General features: G+C 33.9%; 1 protein-coding gene across 1 annotated transcript; it reads right to left on the reverse strand.

Annotated features, from left to right (window-relative positions):
• Positions 1 to 1,684: 1,684 nt before the first annotated feature.
• Positions 1,685 to 21,336, reverse strand: LOC106620707 (catalase). Its single transcript, XM_014239282.3, has 3 exons — positions 21,146 to 21,336; positions 3,838 to 4,359; positions 1,685 to 2,831 (listed from the first exon to the last, which is right to left on the reverse strand). Exons 1-3 carry the CDS (start codon positions 21,209 to 21,211, stop codon positions 1,890 to 1,892), a joined length of 1,530 nt encoding a protein of 509 aa, XP_014094757.2. The 5' UTR covers positions 21,212 to 21,336; the 3' UTR covers positions 1,685 to 1,889.
• Between the last annotated feature and the right edge of the window lie 1,118 nt (positions 21,337 to 22,454).

Consider the following 22,454-nt stretch of genomic DNA (forward strand, 5'->3'; position numbering starts at 1 on the left):
TGTAGAATTATATACTATAAATAAAAGAAAAATTGCATTTCCTGAATTAGCGTTTGCTAAAAGACCTCGACTGTGTTCAGATGAAAGAAAAAAAGTGCCTTCAGTATATTTTCAAAATGCTTTACGGTTAGAGAGATTGACCTTTCTTTTATTTTTATTTTTCTTTCATTTAAACTAAAAGAATTTTTTATAACCTTGCAACATGTTGCTACAGAGTAACTATCTTGAGTAAAAATTAATCTTAATGAAACTCGGTACACGTGTTTCTTGGCAAAATAAAGTGAGGACGAGTTCATTGATGAGCGTAATCGGACCACTGCCGCGCTCACAAAACTACTAAAAACGCTATAAATCAATAAGTAAATTCACCAGGGACATTAAATTTTACACTCAGAATGATACATATGGGTTTTATAGGAGCCGGGGTCAAAATTAAACGATAGGCATGGCACCGCACACATTTAGGCATAATCATATATCTCTGCTCCTACTAAACCAATTTCGGTACATAACATTATGCTGACGCACCTATGTGACATTTTGACAATGGGCGCAATGGGTTGAGTCGGATAAATACTTCCCCCATATACCTAATCTAAAGATTTTCGAACTTCCAGTTGACTTTATACTGCAATTTTCACAGTGTGTTTTTCTAATGTCAATATATCTTTGTGCCTAAAACAGATAAAATCGCACGAAAAATTGCCTTAGACCCCATATATCTGATATTCAGGATTTTGAAACAACCGGCTAATTTTACTACTTACATATACCATATGTTTATATTTATACATTTATAAATCTGAACAATGTGAAAAAATGGTTGGTCAAAATATGTGATATTTTTATGAAATTAACTGAACACGTTTTCTTAAAAGTTATGAAATTATATTATACCCAACTCAACTCAATATATTTAATTTAGCCTCTTCGGTTTATATCACATATATCTCATTTGAGGATGATTTTAAAATAATTTTCGCTAGCGAGAAGTAAAATATAGTAATAAAACTAAGTGGGTCTATGACCTTCGAAATAAGTTAATATGATACCAAATTTGATTGTATTTCATTCAGCATTTCGTCGAACAATGAAGTTGAACCTTTTCGCTACCTTTCTTAATATAAAGTTTTGACAACACCTGAAGGTATTTCCCCGGCTATGATCCTTGTAAGTTGCAAGAGTACGAAAGGTTCGGTTACAACCGAACGTAGCCTTTACTTACTTGTTTTTAATTATATATCGTACATATCTTTTTTGATCCAATCGGTACTAGAAATTTTCCATGGCGAATGGAATTCACACGAAGATTACAATAAGGCTGATTATAACCATAATTGCAAACGAAATTTCATCGTAAGTTAGTGAATGTACATCCGTACTCAGCTCTGCACACATTCGTTTTCATTGCTATTAAAAATGTGGGGTATTTTTTATTTTATGAAAATATCAAATTTTATTAAAAATGTAAAAAATCGTACATATATATATATATATATATTATATACATGTATATCTGTCCATGTTTAAACACAAAATATATATATTGTTTAACCATAATATGGTTATACAAGCATAAAGGGATTGCGATATATAAACAACAAATTAAGTTCAACAACAATGTCCTAATCTTCTCCGATAAGATTAAAGGAATATAATTACATAACATAAAACAATACTACAATTTGAATTTTAAACGGTTTTTATCCAATAAAAATAAACAATACAATTTTTTAAAAATTGGCAGACTGGATAACAGCCCTTTATGTAGTAATAATATATCATGAAAATGTTTCACAAAGCGACCCGTAACCTCAAAAAAAGTGGTTATTGTGTGTATACACAATTTAAACATTGAAAATAAGTGCAAATATAATGAAGATAGTTCTTTAAATTTTGGCAGATTTGGCCAGGTTTAGACCTTCAGTAAGCATTCTACCAAAGTCAGCATGAACTAAAGTAAAGTTCTTAACAGCGCGCTCCTGAATAAATTGACTGGCATTGCTCAAACTGTCTACAATGTTAGCTACCAAACGCTGACGAGCTTTATCATCTAAAACATAAACCCAAAAATCTGTCACCTGGCTGTAATTGTCCTCGGTGAAGCCACTGGTAAAGCGATAAACTTCTCCCTGCACAGGGCAACACGGCATCAGGCTCTTTGCACGAGCACTTTCGTCTGGTCCAGAAAACGAGTTCGGGAAATAATTGGGAGCACCACCTTGATTATCATTAACACGCATTGCACCATCGCGTTGATAGTTAGTTACATTAACACGATAAGGACAATTTACCGGAATTTGCAAATAATTAGGACCTAAACGATGTCTATGTGTATCCGAGTACGAAAAAAGTCGACCCTGTAACATCTTATCAGGTGATGGTTCGATGCCTGGAACCAAATGCGCTGGACTAAAGGCAATTTGTTCAACTTCAGCAAAGTAATTGGTCGGATTTCTATCGAGCACCATCTTGCCAACTTGGATAAGTGGGAAATCCCTATGGCTCCACACTTTTGTCACATCAAAAGGATTATATTTAAATTTTTTAGCTTGGTCAAATGTCATCACTTGCAGATACCATGTCCAACTGGGATAGTTGCCATTCTTAATAGCATTGTATAGATCACGAATACTATAATCTGGATCAGTTGCTGCTAACTCTTGAGCAACCTTAGGGTCGAGATTCTTGATGCCTTGATCAGTTTTGTAGTGGAACTTAGCATAAATAGGTTCACCTTTGCAATTTACCAACTTAAATGTATGAGAACCATAGCCATTCATATGGCGATAACCATCGGGAATACCTCGATCGCCAAACAAATAGGACACCTGCAAAGCAAATTTTTTTCGATTATGAAACTAAGTATGACATTTTTATATTTTCGCAACATGTTGCGACAGAGAATAATAGTTTTGTTCATCTGACGGTTGTTTGTAAAACCAAATGGAGAAAGATATGAAAAATATTTCTATATATTATATACATTCCCCTCGTCTTGTCACAAAGGATCATTGTGACAAGACGAGGGGAATTCCGGGTGATGAAACTATGAAACTTAGAACGTGTATTTCGGTACTGTAGATGGGCGCAATCGGACCACGCCCACAAAATGCCTTTAATTACAAACCATTTAAACGCCTTAACCAAGCCAAATTAAGACACAAAACTAATTGTAATTTGGTACATCCATTCGCAGTAAGCAGGGCATCTGTGGTTTGAAACTTTTAAAGAAGTGAGAATGCTCCCGCCCCCCAATAAGTTTAAATATAATGGTTTTCGTTATTCGAACAGATTTTATGCCCAATACGTCAGTGTGGGAGTTATCTTCCCAAACTACGCGGAAACATGTTCTCCAGTCTACTTGAACAATGTCAAAAGTTAAAACAATCAATTCAGACCTTCCTCAAGCCTCCCCATATAGTAATTTATGACTTTCCGCTAACTTAAAACCGTTTATGGTAGTCAATATTTGTATTTTAAGAAAATTAAGTGAACAATTTTTTTTTAAATGTGATTTACCATTGAATATCAATAAAATTGGTCCCTCGGACCAAACCGCATATTAATAATATAATGATCTTCGAATTTCTGGTTGATGTACATATACATATATTAAATTTGGTTGAGTTTACATCACTATCATTTGAGTTAACTAGGCAGATTTAAATATAAATGTCTCGGACAAGAAGCAAAATATAGTAAGCCTAAGGTATATAATATGGGTTAATAAGATAAAATCGTCTTTGATCTATGCGAATTGCGAAAGTATAAAATGTTCGGTTTTACCCGAACTTACCCCTTCTTTACTTATATTTGTACATGTTTCTTTTATACCTGGTGAGTACTTTCCGGCCGAAGAGTTAAAAAGTCCCAGAACATATCAGGATCTTTCAAATGAGTTTGCGGATTACGTTTTTGGGTGTGGATAAAGCTGGGGAACAAAATTGGATCGCGAATAAAAAAAATTGGTGTGTTATTGCCCACCAAGTCCCAAACACCGTCCTCAGTATAAAATTTTACTGCAAAACCACGTGGATCACGGGCGGTATCAGCGGATCCACTTTCTCCACCCACAGTGGAAAAACGGACAGCAATCGACGTACGCTTATGTACCTTCTCAAATACCTTAGCCGCGCAATATTTTGTAATATCATGTGTTACTTCAAAATATCCAAAAGCACCGGCACCTTTGGCATGAACAACACGCTCTGGTATACGTTCCCGGTCGAAAGCAGCCATTTCATCCAAAAAATTTACATCCTGCAACAATACTGGACCCCTTGGTCCCACGGTCAGAGTGGCATCCTTAATACCAACAGGATTACCAGCTGCTGTCGTTATTGTCCCAGGAGATTTCTAAAAGAAAACAAAAAACATAATAATGAAATTATTGCAATAAAAATAATAAGAAAGAGAACAACTAAATCCATAAGTTCAACACACCAGACCTTTATGCCCTGCGAAATTAAATTATATTATACAGATATGTATATATTATATGAATATACGTATATGACAATAAAATAGAATCAAAGGTTTTGTTTTGAAACAATAGCACAATTTTTATTTTCAATTTCTGAGATATGTGGTAACTTTGTACATAATAACAAATGCAACCATGTGTACTTTTAAAACAGAGGAAATGATAACAATGTCGAGTTTTACAGTTAACTGTAATTTGAAAATTGCAAAAAGCATGCCTGGTGCTTAGTGACAAAATAATATAATCAATCGCGAAATAATTTCATAAACGGAAAATCCTGACATCAAAAAAGCTCTAAGTTACAAAACATTCAAAATCGATCATGTACCGTATCATAATAAATGTTTCTTTAAAATTTTATAATCCTACAACCAATAATAACGTTGCTATAAAAAATTCAAAAATCCCTAAGTGCAAGCGTAACCGAAATAGTAACTTACGCCTTTAGAAAAATAATAAACATGCCACGACATTTTGTGTGGTCTTCTTTATCAGTTTTTCATTTGTTATATTTCTTTGTTTTGTTTTTTTGTTTTTTTGTATTAACAGTTAATTTTTCTTTTGAATGTTTCTAAGAGGCTTTACTGACTGCAGTCGATTCATCACGGTTAGGTAAAATAAACAGTTGAGAGCCCAGGTGGAGTTTATTAAATAAAAATAAAAATCTCCATTGAAGTAAAATTTATTAGCGACCCTAATTTTGATAAGTCAGTGTTTAAAAACACGGTTAATAAAACATATTTAAATTACTCACGAGTCTAATAATTATATTTGGTATGAGTCTGAAGGGAATCTTGGGGAGATTCAATATATTCGACTATCCAAAGAAAATTTAACAATGAAAAAATTAATCTTCCCTCTGAATTCGTTCACATTGTGAAGGATTCTCAAAAGATACCATTTCCACTCAACACTCACTTTACACATCATATTACACATTCATATTTTCTAGATTACGGTTCTCCTCCTAAACGTTACTCTTCTATTCGTCCAGATAACATCATCATAATAAACTTTTACGATCTAGAGATCCTACCATTAACAAAATTCAAGTACATCAAAGACGAATATACTATTCTTCTACACCGACGTGCAAAAATTTTCGTGACTCCCAACCTGATCCATTACACACCAACAGATTAAACATTTCTAAACAAAACAGTCCTTTATACCTTCATGATTTTTATACAAATTTGCCCTATGAAAATGAATAGCAAGCTTTATGTTAAGTTTAACCGCCCTTTTGAGGATTATTATACCCTGAACAGGGTATATTAAGTTTGCCACGAAGTTTGTAACACCCAGAAGGAAACGTCGCAGACCCTATAAAATATATACAAAAATGATCAGCATGATGAGCTGAGTTGATTTAGCCACGTCTGTCCGTCGGTTTGTCCGTCTGTCTGTATATATACAAACTAGTCCCTCAGTTTTTAAGCTATCGATCGAAATTTTACACCTGTCCTTTTCTCACTAAAAATCTGCTCATTTGTCGAAACGGCCGATATCGGACCACTATAGCATATGGCTGAGATACAAACTGAACAATCGGAATCAAGTACTTGTATGGGAAACTTTTTTATTTGACGAGATATCTTCAAAAAATTTGGCATTAGTTATTTCCAAAGGCAACAATGTAATCTCCGAAGAAATTGTTTAGAACGGATCACAATAGCATATAGCTGTCATACAAACTGAACGATCAGAATCAAATACTTGCATGGAAAATTTTTTTGATTTGACGAGGTATCTTCACGAAATTTGGCAGGGATTATTATTTAATGCAATAATCCAATATCCGAAGAAATTGTATAGATCGAATGACTATAGCATATAGCTGCCATATTAACTGCGCGATCGGAGTAAAGTGCTTGCATGGAAAACTTTTTCATTTGACGAGATATCTTCACGAAATTAGGCACGAGTTGTTGTTTAAGGCAACAATGTATTCTCCGCAGAAATTGTTCAGATCACTATATCATATAGCTACCATACAAATTGAACGATCGGAATCGAGTTCTTGTAAGGAGCCTTTGTATTTGTGAAGGATATTATAGTTTCGGTGCAATCGAAGTTAAGGTTTTTTCTTAAGGTAAGGTTCTGTGTGAGTTTGCATCTCTCTTTAACACAAGGGTATTCGGAATTGATTCACTATATATCTATACTGCTCACTCTCCTGTCTTTTTCTGAGTCATTGCTGACCATAAATCCGTCATAGCTGAAAATTGCCAGTTATATATAATATAATTTTTATTTCTTTAATAAATTTCAAACTTTTAATCAAAATTAGTTATAATAATATACTTAAATATAAAAAGGAATGCAACAAAATATATAATAATATATGAAAATATAAAAATAAATTTTCACTTGATCTCTTCTCAATAGCTCTGCGTACGTCTTTCTCCAATCAGTGGATAGTTCTGAATTTAAAAATGCAAATGTAAATAAACAGTACTGACATATCAAATGTGAGTGTATTGGTGAACCCATCAGCAGTTTCTTTTAGGTTACGTTAAGCCCAATTATGGAATGTAAACAAATTGTCAACTGACATTTAGGGCTGGCAAAACATGTCTTCTAATAATATCGACTAAACTAGGGCAGGCACCGATTATAATGAGTGGAATGTAAGTTTTCAAGGGGTTTTCAGCGAAAACTGTGTTTTCGTTTGACAGATATTGTTTGGATAAAAACCCAAGTTTTCGCGTGAAAACCTCTTTTGTCTATGAAAACACGAATTTTGTGTAGGTGCGAACATAGTATTAGGGAGATTATATTGAATAAAAAAATATATTTCGTACCAAAATCAGTATTTTTTCATTTCTAGCGCAGAAACTTTTCAACCAACCTGTATATATAACCCTATATCTAACACGATTAATTTTATGTGATACAAAATAGCGTTATGTGAACATAGGTCTGTGCAAGCTGTAACTTGACTAAAAATTCAGATATCTTGATGAAACTTGGTACACATGTTTCTTGGCAACATAAGAAGGTTGGTATTGTAGATGGGTGTAATCGGATCATTACCACGCCCACAAAATGCCGTTAATCAAAAATACAAGTCTATTATTTGGAATAACGAATCGTATTAGGGAGGGGCATCTGAAATTCAAAATTCTTTTGAAAAGTAGGCGTGACTCCACCCTCTAGAAAGTTTAATGTACATATGTATGTATCTCCTAAACTGCTAAAGCAGTAATAATCAAATTCACTTAGGGCAAATATTTTTAGCACTTTTACCGACAGTGTGAAATCGGATGATAACCTCATATATGATTTTGTTAAAAACTACTTAAATTGTGAAAAATCTATAAATAAATGCATCATAGACATAAAATCTTACACCCGGGATGGTACAAGAGAGATTAATTAGAGCCGTTGTCAAAATTGGACATTGGGCGTGGCACCTCCACATTTAGGTGAATCCCCATATATCAGGACCTACAGATTTCAATCAAATTCGGTACATAATATTACTCCTATTGTAGTGCGAAAATAGGCGAAATAAGACAAAAACCACGCCTACTACTCATATAACAATATCTTAAATTTCAACTGATTTTTTCACTTTTCAGTATAAGTACAAATTACACACCAATGAATATAACGGGATAAAACTTTGCACGAATACTGACTTTAAGTGTGCCAGCTTATGACCAAAATTTATCTAAATCGAAAAAAAACAGTTCAAGCCCCAGGTGCCGAAAATATGGACCCCAATTCCTATTGCGAACTTTTTATCGAAAATATCAGGATTTTAAAACATCCATTGACTTTGTCTCCATATATTTGTGATGGTATGTGAAGTACCTTACTGAAATTCAGATATCCTCTTTGTCTGTGGCTATGGCAAAAATGGATAAAAGCGATTCAATATTATCCCTATCTCTCATATACCAACATAAGATTTTCAAACTTCTGATTAACTTTATACCGTATATATCGGTCAATACGTAAGATGTATTACCCAAACAACCCATATATCACATATAATTATTTTCGTTATTCTAACGAACCCAATGTTCAATATGTCGGTCAGTGTATGAGTTATATATTTATAAAATTAATTAATTGAATGAATTTCTCCGGATTTGATTCTTTCAAATCGCAAGAGCATGAAATGTTCGGTTACACCAATAACGCTTGACGTAAAATAAATAATAAAAATATATTTTAGTTGAGTTTAAATAAAATTCATATCTTTTTTAACTGTACATACATATGTATATACGAAAACATATTGTGTGATTACGCACCAAGCAGAAAGAAATCAGCAAACAAATATTCTGTCCTAAGAACATACTTATGTATATATAAAAAGATTTTAAGTATTTAATTGGATTAAGGGAGAGTAGGGTTAATTCGTGTAAAACAAGACCCATTTCTATTTATTTTTTTATGAAACAGTCTAAATTTTTCGAAACTTTTTACTTCTGGGAAAACTTTGAGACACAACATTCTTGAGAAGATTTACTACCCTACTCCCCCCTTGAGAAAATTGAATACATTCGAGCAGAATGCTGACTAATTCATATAGTGTTGAACTTTATACATGTACAAAGTAATAAGGTAAAAAATAATAACAAAGAATACATATCAAAATATACATCAAATCCGCTTTAAGAATACGTGGTGAAGTAAATTGTATATAATTTTAATGAAGTAGGAATAATGTGAATGCAAAATAGGTATGTTTAAATATTTATTAATTTCCATTGCATTCACATTCTTTTTTTACATATTATATGGGATATACAAATGTACAGTTACTGACAATAAAATAAAATCAAATAGATGGCTCCCAAATAGTTAACAATATTTATTATCAGAAATCTGTCCGATCCGTTTTGTAATCGATCCCTACAATATTCATCGTTTAAAACATCATAATGGTAGCTCTGTTACATTTAGCTGTTAACTTTGTGTTCAAATTAAAAGTGAGCTTTTGCTGTCATGGCAAAAAAAAATAGAATCAGGGAATAAAAATATCAATTATAGGCGTTGTTTAGTAAAGAGTTATATTGTAGGTATATAATCTGTAGGATATTTGTTAAAACTTGACATTTTGTAATAATTAAGTATTATTTGTAAAAGAAATGAGCAGAGAAAATCATTGCAGAGTGGCAGAGCGTGAGCTCATCAAAAAATTGCAAAATAACGGTTATACCCAAAGCGAAATTGGAAAAATTATAAAAAAAAAAGATCCCGAAAATTTGTGTTTACTGATTTGAAACATGCAAAAGAATGAGAATTGAGGGGACTGCCACGAAAAACGACGTCTCCGGATGAAAATTACATAGAGATTTTGTCAAAACGCGAAATGGGAGTTAGAAATTTCTTCGAGAACTGTTGTCCGTCACCTTCTAGAAAAGAACCTCTTCGGAAGGTTGTCCAGGAAAGTTCCAATGTTGACAAAAATAGACAGCGGAACAATTGAATTGCTTTTGCTTCACCGCATATCAATTGGATCTGTGAAGAAAATGCAAAAAAAAGTGCCGTAAGATACTTCGGTCCGATGAATCCAAAATAAATAAGGTGAAATGAATCCCCGATGCACGAAAAAAACTTTCAAACACGGTGGTAATATCATAATATGGGGATGTTTTTCGTGGTACGGAGTTGGGCCAATCGGGAAATCATGGACCGGGACCTTAGAATTTTAGAAGACGTAATGCTTCCTTATACTCAATTGAACATGTCTTTAATTTGGCAGTTCTAGCATGACAATGACCAGAAACATACCTCGGGTGTGATCAAGACTTGGCTACAGTATCAAGGAATCTATGTTGACTTGGCCGGCGGAATCTCCGAATTTAAATCCTATAGAAAACCTGTGGAAGATTGTAAAGGAAAAGTTGGGACCCATTAAACCAAGAAATAAGGAGAAACTATGAGAAAAAGTCCAACAAACATGGTATTCAATACTGAATTCAGTCTGTAAAGCTCTAGTGGAATCTGTGCCGAAAAGGTGAACGGCCGTACTCGCAAATATAGGTTTTGCAACAAAATTCCAACTTATATGCATTTTTAGTTATAATAGTCTCCTATTTATGAGTTTTAGACCCCTGGTACTATTTTATTGTTCTGACAGTTCCTTTAAAAGTTGTCTGCTGATAATACTTAAATTTTTTTAAGTTATTTTGCTTTTTAGATAAAATATTTAAAATAAATTTTATTAAATATAAAAAATAATTGTTTCCTCCTAAGAACTGTGTTACCACGCTGTTTTTTTTACAAATAGTTGTGAATAAAATTTTGATTAGATTTTATTGTCAGTAACTGTACGAGTATATGCATCTGCACATAATACATATGTACGTGCTTTATACAATACTTAAATTTGTGAAAAAATGGTAAATAAGAACTTTGATATTGGAATAAACAGTATTAAGAACGACCTATTTCCATCTCCATATCAATTATTTTTTTTGTTTATTTTGTCACGTGTAGATAACATGTTCAGATAATACATAGAAAACATTGAGATAAGAGCGAGAACAGTTGATAGACATATACACATACATACATATGTACTACATATCTACACACAAGTTGGAATGTACATTTTAATGAACATGCCCTCCGTAAAAGAATAATATACCTATATATACAACTGTGTTCGAAATAATAGCAGTGGCATAACCAGGAATTCAATTAAAGAAAAAAAAATTTGTACATGATTTCTATTATTACTTCAGATCAACCCCACTCTTTTTTGGTATTACGATTTTCAACTATTTTCAGTCGAAGTTTGATTGGCCGACCTAAAAATGAAGATTTTACAGATAATTAAACACCTGAAAATTTTTAAACAAAAAATCAAAACAATTAAATTTAGTTATTGCTTACAGAAAGGTGAATAATTATTAGAATGGATATTAGTTTTGATTTATATTACGATGACAAACATTTTGGGGCCAAAACTGATGTGCTGCGCATCACTCAAATCCATTCGAACTTCCTAACACCAAGTAAGCCAAAGTTTTACTGACAATTAAACGGCGTTTAAAAATTGTTTGTAGCAGATTCATAAGTTATTTTCATTTAAATGAGGAATCATTTTGATTTGTAAAAATGCGATGACACAAACTCTTCATTTCTTTGCTGCCGGTAGTTATCAAGAATGAATTTTAAATGATTTTAACTTTGGGCTGACAACCTACGATATCTATGGCTGTAACAAAACCTGCTTTTAAATATTATGAACACCATATTTGTGCGCTGTGGATAAAAATTCCTAGGAGTAATAGATTGCATCGACTTGTTATATTTAAAACACTTCCCACGGTCCCTTTAAGATTTTACTCCACGTGCTCAACAAATTGTTCACCTTTCTATGGAGTTTTACATAATAACTGATTAAAATAGTTTGAAATCATAAATAAAATAGTTCCCATTTTCTATTATTTTTTTTCTAAATAAATTCATTAATGTTTAACTACAACTGTTTGTTAGCAGTTGAAATTTTTTGGTACTCGAGTATTACAGGGTTGAAAACCGCAATACCAAAACAAAGTTGAAGTTTGACAATACTTCAACCGAAATTTTTTTTTAACCGTAATAGGGCCTAAATAAATAAAAAAGTGTAAACAAAAATTTCAGCTGTGATTAATAATAGCAGCATTGAGCATTTTACAGCAAAACCAATTTATTTATTATAGTAATAAAAAATAAAGCTTAAGTAATTAGATATTCGTCGAATGACCGTTGTTGGATAATAAAGCTGTGCATCTTCTGGGCTTGGCTTTTCCCGGATTTGACGGATTCTCTCTCTCTATAGCTCACTTGACCTCTGCTCAAAGATTTTCAATTGAATTAACATTAGGTGACTGACCCGGCCAGTTCCTAACTTCAACTTCATTTGAAGTTAACGAGTATTTTGTGAACTTGCTGGTATGCTTGGTGTCGTTGTTAGACCGATTTCAGCGGGTCTCCATTATTTGAACGTATGTATTTACTAAAAAACTGTTGATTCAACATTAATTAAAGTTTTTGCATTGCAGTCAAATTCTATTTTGAATCACAGCAAAAAATATGTAGCACAAAGAATAACAGTACTCCATCAATGTGATAACTGTTACAAAAATCTATTTAAACACAGAGAGCCAATATTTGAGCCTATGTTCCGGCATAGAAAAAATTTTTTAGTGTAAAAATAACAATCTTTTAATTTTCACAAGTCACTGCTATTATTTCGAACACAGTTGAACGTGCATGGGTACAATCATACGTAAGTATGTTTGCGTGTTTTTTTAAATCCAAGCACTAAAATGCACTATCTCTCGTTGACCTTGTTCTGTGCATTCATCTTTCACCAGTACAAGGCTAGCAGCGTAAGCATTTCAAGTTCGATTTCGCATTTTCTAGCTTATTGTTTAAACCACTATGTACATACAAACATGAGTAAGCTTTAAATTCACTTCATAAGAATAAAGATCTAAGATAGAGAAAGAATGCCTTGATCTCTTAATAGATCTAACACGATAAACCTGCAATAGTAATATTTCAGATAACTGTGAAGCAGAGCAAGTACCACCCTGCAATTAGACTCCGAAAAAGAGGGTATTTATATGTACTTAGCTACTTGTAGATATTTAATCGACGAGGAGTCAATTCCTAACTTGCTCAACAAGCAGACAAACGTGGCATGAATGGAATCTTTTTTAGAGAGGACATAATAGAGTGAGGGAATTTTAGTCCCGCTGGTTTCAAAATGGATCTTCTAATGTCCTAGGCGGGACGTCAGACATCTACTCTACTTACCTACCTATTTATACGTGCCACTATTTTTTTCTTACCTTAGATCGTTTCTATTGAGCAATTGATGCCTCCATTTCCGGCACAGTATACACACCTAGTATATGCACTGTATAGTATATATTATTTTAAAACAAGAAAAAAGTTAATTTCGGCTTCCCTGTCAGACATCTACTCTACCTACCTACCTATTTATACGTGCCACTATTTTTTTCTTACCTTAGATCGTTTCTATTGAGCAATTGATGCCTCCATTTCCGGCACAGTATACACACCTAGTATATGCACTGTATAGTATATATTATTTTAAAACAAGAAAAAAGTTAATTTCGGTTTCCCTGTACAAAATATTCCAAAAGAATAAAAGAACTTTATTCATATCGTTCAGTATGTTTGACAGCTATAGCTATAGAGATCTGATCTAAACAATTTCTTCAAAGATTGCATTATTGCCTTAGACAATAACCAATGTCAAATTTCGTGTGAAGATAGCCCCTCAAATGAAAATTTTGATTTTCATAAAAGCACTTGATTCCGATTGTTCAGTTTATATGGCAAATATATGCTATAGTGATCCGATCTGAACAATTTCTTCGGAGATTGCATTATTGCCTTAGACAATAACCCAGCAAGCACTTGATTCATTCCAATCGTTCAGTTTGTATGGCTAGCTGCTGTAGTGGTCCGACATTGCCAATTCCGACAAATGAGCAGCTCCTTGGAGAGAAAATGAGTGTGCAAAATTTCAGATCGATATCTCCAAAACTAAGGGACTAGTTTGCGTATATACAGACAGACGGACTGACAAACAGACGGACATGGCTAAATCGACTTAGCTCGTCATGTTGATAATTTATATATACTTATATTTTATAGGGTTTCCGACGTTCCTTCTGGGTGTTACAAATAATTAATGAACGTCGACGGTACGGGTGCGATATAGAATTTGAAATTTTAAGATTTTGTATTAAATTTTTCCCTATTTCACCACACATCTTAATGCTGTGTTTGCCAACTTCGGTGCAACTCATTCCAGTATACGTAATTATTTTGTTATTTTCCCTTCGCTCAAAATTTCTAATTATCGTGAATTATTACGTAGAAACGTAAATATACCATATATATATATATACATATGTGTATATGTACATAAAATGATGCAAATTGTATAAAGTTGCAAATGTAATTGAACAACAGTAATAAACAGGTTGTATTTTGAAATTTAAATTCATATGTATTTAGCTATAGCTATGTAATTAGGCAATCTACTATTTTCGTCAAATTCAATCAAATGCGTCAAAGATCCAAATAATTAGCTCCAATTAAACCAATTTCGTTGCGAAAATGTATGCATAGGCATGTAAATATGTATTTTTTTAAAGACGTGATCGCTTCGATATTTCATTGCGTGCAGTGACAATGCCAAAACTGAAATATTTTAACAGTGTTATGTTATGTAACTATGTAAATCATGTGTAAAAGCAAGTCCTATAACAGATATTACAAACAATATGGGAATTAAACTATTATTATACTCTCGCAATCTGTTGCTACAGAGTATAATAGTTTTGTTCACCTAACGGTTGTTTGTATCACCTAAAACTAATCGAGTTAGATATAGGGTTATATATATATAAATGATCAGGATGAAGAGGCGAGTTGAAATCCGGGTGACTGTCTGTCCGTCCGTCCGTCCGTCCGCCCGTGCAAGCTCTAACTTGAGTAAAAATTGAGATATCTTTATGAAACTTGGTAGACATGTTTCTTGGTACCGTGAGACGGTTGGTATTGCAGATGGGCGTAATCGGACCACTGCCACGCCCACAAAACGCCATTAATCAAAAACAAATAAATTGCCATAACTAAGCTCCGCAATAAGATACAAGACTGTTATTTGGTACACAGGATCACATTAGGGAGGGGCATCTGCAGTTAAATTTTTTTTAAGTGGGCGTGGTCCCGCCTCTAATAGGTTTAATGTGCATATCTCCTTAACCGCTAATGCTATAATAACAAAATTCACTGGAAGCAAATGTTTTTAGCACTTCTATTGACGGTGTGAAAATAGTTGAAATCGGGTGGCAACTCCGCCCACTCCCCATATAACGGTACTGTTAAAAACTACTAAAAGCGCGATAAATCAAGCACTAAACACGCCAGAGACATTAAATTTTATCTCTGGGATGGTATGAGATGACTTTATAGGAACCGCGTTCAAAATTAGACAGTGGGCGTGGCACAGCCCACTTTTAGGTGAAAACCCATATCTTGAGATCTGCTTAACCGATTTCAACCAAATTCGGTGCATAACGTTCTTTTCGTGTTTCTATGTCATAGTGCGAAAATGGGCGAAATCGAACTACAACCACGCCTACTTCCCATGTAACACCATTTTAAATTCCATCTGATTCTTTCACTTTTAAGCCCCTAAGTACTAAATATGTGGACCCCAGTGCCTATAGTTGACCTTCTACCGAAAATATCAGTCAATCCACAAAGAAATCTCAAACGAGTATACTATTTGACTTTGCGAGAGTATAAAATGTTCGGTTACATCCGAACTTAGCCCTTCCTTACTTGTTTCTTTTATATTTATTCAGTTTAACAGTTCTCGCACTCGCACAAATTGGCGAATATAGTAAGCCAATTAGGAGTTATGGTTGCAGCAACAACAAAAGCGGTGTACACCAGCTTTTCTACTTATAGGCAGCCATTAGCAGTCAATGGGATTATACAAAAATAACTTTATACCAGTTTTTAAAATCGAGGAATGAAGTGCATTGACTTTTGTATACACAGTGCCATGCTGCATTGAAGTTTATGGCAGAGTACTCGAAGCTTTGATTTGCGCATTCAATGGAACTATGAGTAGTAAAATATATACATATGTGGAAGAACATTATAACTATATCGTTGATACATTTGATTATTTGAAATAATTTAAAAAAGTTTCACCATATGACCATGTATTTTACACACACAAGGTAAGTATGTAAATATTTAACAGATTTTTGTTTAAATTGTTGTACGCGCTTGCGTAAGAACACAAGGATATAAAAGGAAATCAGCCATTTTCGCTTTTTCACTTTAAACGAAGTGTACTATCTTGTACCAAAAAAAAACAAATGTATGCGTAATTTGAACATGGGATTTTTGTGTAAATGCACATAAGTCTGTTCGCATATAAAGTTCAGGAAAACCAATAAAAGTCATTATCTGAATATTTTTATTAATACATGTACATAATTAAATGTGCTTGATAAACAACAAATACAAAACTACTTAACACATGATTAAAAATTAAGTACATCAAAATAAAATTAGCAAATAGCAAAACGCTTTCCTTTCATTGGTTTCTTCAGTTTTGAGAATTGGAAAAAGTCGCAGGTAGTAAAATCTAATGAATACGCATGATTACGGTTTTGTTTTTTGACCAAAAAATCACGAAAAAGTATTAATGTACATTATAGTGATACAGAATCCACGTTTTTCCACAATTCCGATCGTATTGTTCACGCAAACGTTGCTTAACTTCTTTATAGTATTCATTATTAACAATACAACCTTTTGGCAGGAACTCATGATGCACCACACCATTGTAATCAAAGAAAATAGTAAGCAAAACTTTCACATTTTATCGAACTTGGCGTGTTTTTTTCGGTCTTGGCTCATCTGGCAGCTTCCAATGAGATGATTAGGCCTTGGTTTCACCAGTTATAACCCATTTGAACAAACCCGGAGAGATATTGCTCAAAATTTAGCACAAAAAAAAAGGTTAAAATCGAAGAGGACATAAAAACGTGACTACCCTTTTCTATACCATAAATTGTAGTCCAATGTCCAAATCTGGACTTCCAGACGGCCAATCATATGCAGCTATAAAACCAGGATTATTGGTTTCAACCTACTGCCAAGTGGTTTTTGCATCGAATGTTGGCATAATCTTCGAAAAGAATATTACTAAATGCTTTACCACGCTTGCTAAAACATCCTGCTGGTACACTTTTGCCCCAGTTTTAACCCCTTGTTCACAGAAGTGAAGAAATGTAACGCCTTTACAGGACACAGTACAATTTACTGGAAGATGGATGAAACTTTGATTGTGGACAAAAAAAAATCTCAAATTACAATTTTACACTTTGTTTATAAAATCACCTACATTTACTGAATCTGTATATATAACATACGAGCTGTCATACATGTTTTTGTGTACAGCACTATCGAATCATTTACTCGAAGTCAGTCAGTCTAGGTTCCTAGTGAGTGGACTACAATAATAAGATGAACTCGAACCAGCCTTCATCCTTATAAATCAGTTATTCTGCATTATTACATTCCTTAATTTGAAATTACTGGCAAATCTTTATTTATGGTTCCTTCATAGCCAACTTAAAAAAAGTTAATACAGATATCTGGAGGAAGTATTTGGAAAACGATTACTATTGACTGTGACCAAATCCCTCTGCCATTATATTTGTCAGAATTAAAATAACAGATTGGGAGTTATGCTGTCTATGTGAGCTCCTTAGGACCGTGGAGGTCCTATCTTGGCCACTCGACTGGAGTGGCAGCGCAGTGTGCGAACATGGTGCAGGTTGCACGGCCGTTGAGGCAGATGTCGCATTATTGCGTTGACAGCATGGGGCCACGTAACTCGTGGTCCACTCCCTGTGTGTCTTAAGGCCCGAGCAGGTCTTAAGATGGCTCCATCCATTGCATGTATTGCACCTAACCGAGGTGGAATTTGGATGGAGCCTTTGTGCGGATACGCAGCAGTAGAATACCTCGGGGCCCGGGTTGGACTCGATGCCAGCACGGGTCAGGAGGATACGGAGCAACCCTGCTGCTAGGCGTTGCTCCAATGACGACAAACTTAATCTAAAACTTACCGATCCAAACAGGGTTAGATCGTCGAAATAACAGCCCTTGGCCGGATAAAATCCGGGTCAATTCCGGTATCGCAGAACCGACTGTTGTGGAATCGATGGCATGTGTTCAAAAGTAAACGGCTACCTCTCCGATCTTTCTCGCTTCTTTTCTGCAAGGAACTTAACACTCTCCCCCACTAAATCCACAGCGACCATCTTCACCAATTGGACGAAGGAGTACAGACTGGACCTGAACATTTCAGTCGATGGCACAAAAATTCCGACAGTAAATAACCCTAAAATTTTAGGCGTCACTTTGGACAGTCTGTGCTCTTTCACTCCTCATACGACCGCGATAACTGCCAAAGTACAGAGCCGCAACAAAATCCTCAAGTCGCTTGCCGGCAGCTCATGGGGAAAAGACAAAGAAACGTTGTTGGCAACATACAAGGCAATCGGCCGGCCGGTCATCAGAGATCATCTAGAGTGGCCCTCGCGCAACTTCGTTCTGGATACTGTAGCAGGTTAAACTCCTACCTATCCAGAATAGACCCTGACATACCAAACACATGTCCTGCATGCAATGAGTCTCCGCATGACACTAACCACCTCTTTGCATGCCCAACAAACCCCACTCATCTAACACCCCTCTCCCTATGGTCCGACCCCGTCGAAACAGCTCGTTTCCTGGGCCTTCCGTTAGATGACCTCGACGGCAACGAATCTAGAAGTTATCACCCAAACGGGGATTAGATAGTCGTTATAACAACAACAACAACAACTAAATGGGAGTGTCGTGTTTGTATACATAAATTTTGCAAGTCATTGTAAAATTAGTGTTAATGGAAAATAATTCCCAGCAATTAACACGATCGAAATCAGTCGATACATCTGAAAGGAATTTTTCAGAAGTTCTAACCAAATTGAAAATAAACTATTAAGGTGCGCAAATTGATTATTTCGCAATAGTCATTACACTTTTCCAAAAGTAATTCATGTATGTATCTATGTAGATATAAAAAGATCTCACAAAACAGCCATTATTTCTAAATATACATATGAATTAACATCATTTATAGTTTTAGTGTTTTAGCATATTTTGAATAAAAATAAATAAAAAAGGATTATACCGTAAATAAAAAAAAATCATAATCATTTGATGAGTAACGTAAACTCTTTTATAATTTCCTTTCTTTTGGTAAATCCCGGTGTTGGATAGACCAGCGTTATTTGTTTTTTTTTTAGCAAAAAGGGTTTTGTTTTTATTTTTGAGCGCGGCCGAATGCCTCCAACGCAAAACGGAGTTCTACGTGAAAGAATTGAAGACATCCGGTGTTGGACCGCACAAGGTTATTTTTTTGAAGCGCGACCGAAGGCCGCCAATACAGAAAGGAATTCTGCGTAAAAAATTAATGTTTATTAATTTTGTTATTTATTTTCTGCCAGATAATACCCCATATCTGTTTTCCTTATTCCTTTTGGTCTCCTTTATAAAATATGTAGATAAGGTAACTCTGATTTTTGGTTAGAACGCAACCATTTTGTTATTGTGTGAATAAAAATAATTGAACAAAGGTTAAATATTGAATTAAAGTTATTTTTGCACCATTTAATATAAAATAAGTGTGTAGAAAAAAATTAATGAAATGCTAGTGGATAAAAATCTTAAAAATTTAAGTGTAAAATTCATAATAAATCAAAGAAAAACGCACTTTAATTAGTTGAATTTTTGAAATTTAATTAAAATATCTGAAAAATCATCAGTCAGCGGCAACAAAATGTATATATTTTTTGGAGAACCTCCTCAATCCGCACATACCCATTTTAACCATGTATTCGGGGGATATTACTCTAAAATTTACTATTTTTTAATAAGTAAAGAAAATTACAAAATTTTAATTATAATTAAATATGAAAAATTAACTATAGTAAATTAGTCTACTATCGTTCCCACGACAGTCAGGTCTACGTAACCGGATCGGACCCGGATTTTTATCTGGCCAAGGACTGTCAACTCGGTAATATTCTGCCGCTACAAAAACAACAACAGTCGGGTCGGCTTTAGTATACCGTCCTATCCCAGGCTTTCGGGAATAAAATGGGTATGGGCGAATAAAGGAGATCCTCCAGATCAAGAATATATATAGATATAGCCGCGGGAAACTTATAGTGTTCGAGATATTTAAGTTTAAAGTTGAAAATTTCAACTATTTCAAGTCCGTATTTTTTCGATTTAAAATGAATTATACTTTTATTTTAGTGCTAGTGGATATAAAAGTGGAAAATAAAGGTTTATTTTAGATCAAAAAAATTCGTACTTCAAATAGTTGAAATTTTCAACTTTAACCGTAAATATCTCGAAAACTATCGAGCTACCTAAGTTTCCCGCGGCTATATCTATATATACTCTTGATCTGGAGGATCTCCTCTATCCGCACATACCCAAATTATCTCCGAAAGCCGGGGACGGTATACTAAAGTTTTCCCAACAGTCTACTATAGTAGTATTTAGTTCATCCTAATCTTAATAATTCAGAGCGTTAAACCGGAAAAAAATGTTTTGGTTTAGAAACATAAGTATATATAATATATGCTTCAATTAGACTGGAAACTAAACTGAGCTGAATTTTTAACTCAATTACATTTTTTTTAGTAACCACATTAAAACACTAATACCACAAGACAAACAAAAACTTGTTAAGAAAATATATTGAAACTAGCAAGAAAAAACATAAAACACATTTAATTCATTTTAATTTAAATAAAAAAAGGTCGACTTTGAGACGTAAAGTTTTACATTTTACTATTACATTTAACATAAAGAGATAAAAAAAGATGTACTATATGTATGTATGCAATTGTACGGTATACGACCTATAAAATATTTGTTTACCCTTTGTTTCTATCCTACCAAGCCAAACCTAGTAGCTTATACATAATATGTTTATTTGAAGATTTAAAACATTTGTAAGTAGGTTACTTGAATTTCATTTAACCCTTATCTTGATATTAGCACAACACTTACCGACAAATTATTTTTATAGTCAATTAGTTGGTTTGTGGCTGCGTCGCGGTTAGACATATTTTTCATTATTAACTTCAACTTCTTAAAGAATCACAAAGGCAAAACCGCCAATCTGTGCGTAATGTTAATTCACAACTAAAATATGATTTAAAACCGTCTATACACAGAAAATGATATTCAAGTGAAAACTGTAAGCTCTTTTATACGTTCTGACAGTCAATGACAATAATTTATCAGGGTTACCTTGACTAAAACGGAGTAGATCTTGCTGTGTTGCCGTATAAATATAAATTTTATGAGAAGTGGTTCACGATTTAACAAAAATCTATTTATCATCTAACTAAAGGTTAAACTACATAACTCGCATAAACTTCACAGATAGCATAATACATATGTTCTAATGTGATGAGCTCAAATTCACGAATTGGGAAATTTTTTGTTTACTATAAAATCAAGAATGATACTGATTTTGTTAGAATGTGAGTATTATTTGCTAATAAATAAGAAAAGCTCCCTATTTTCATTAATTTTAAATAAACTATTTATTTTTAGGAAAGTACACCACCTCTGAGCAATTCATGGAGTGAATCTCAAATTACAAATGAAAATACAAATTTCCGTCCGTTACTGGCTCAGCCTCAACCTTTATCATAGTTGCAATGTACTCAGCATATTTGGCAATCGACAACAACCAGCTCAATAAAACCTTTGCTTTAATTTCTGCACGGTTTTCGAGATTCTCAAATGCCCTCCACTTGAACCGCTGAGCAGTTCGTTGAGAACTTCAGGAATTCTAACCTTCGGAACAATCAGGAGGTCAAAAGTATAACAAAAGTTTTGGAGATAAAAATCTAAACATGGCTCAAGGTCCATTCAATCAAGGAAATGACGCTACAATGTATGAGGGCGAGATAAATATAATTATAGTGGGAGATTTAATAATTTTAACAGACCCACAAATCGGGCAATTTTCTGAGACCACAAACGACAGGTAGTCCCAGACAAAATACTGATCAATACCACCATTATCCATATAAGCAAAATTAAGGGGAACTAATCAGGGTTGATAATATTGTACCCAGTTCTAATGCTCGAGTATGCATGGCCAAACAGGACCTTTACAAACTGGTATTAGAAGAAGTTAATAACAGTATAGAATAAAATATAATTTATTGAGGTTTATTGTAGAACCTCCATGAATTCCAGGAACTTTCTGCGCGCTATTGAGGTGATGTGATCCCTAATCAAGTATGCATCCTAAGAATCCGTCTAAAGAGTGCAGTGCAATCTAGAATCAAGTGCTTTCCGG

This window comes from Bactrocera oleae, chromosome 6 (assembly GCF_042242935.1).
Source record: "Bactrocera oleae isolate idBacOlea1 chromosome 6, idBacOlea1, whole genome shotgun sequence".
Classification (NCBI taxonomy): domain Eukaryota; kingdom Metazoa; phylum Arthropoda; class Insecta; order Diptera; family Tephritidae; genus Bactrocera; species Bactrocera oleae.

Excerpts from the sequence above, each read along its gene's own strand:
- LOC106620707 (XM_014239282.3), bottom strand. The coding sequence starts at position 21,211 with ATGAAAAATATGTCTAACCGCGACGCAGCCACAAACCAACTAATTGAC. Across the intron at positions 4,360-21,145 it reads ACTATAAAAATAATTTGTCG|AAATCTCCTGGGACAATAAC; the intron begins GTAAGTGTTGTG and ends GTTTTCTTTTAG. Across the intron at positions 2,832-3,837 it reads GGCCGGAAAGTACTCACCAG|GTGTCCTATTTGTTTGGCGA; the intron begins GTATAAAAGAAA and ends TTTGCTTTGCAG.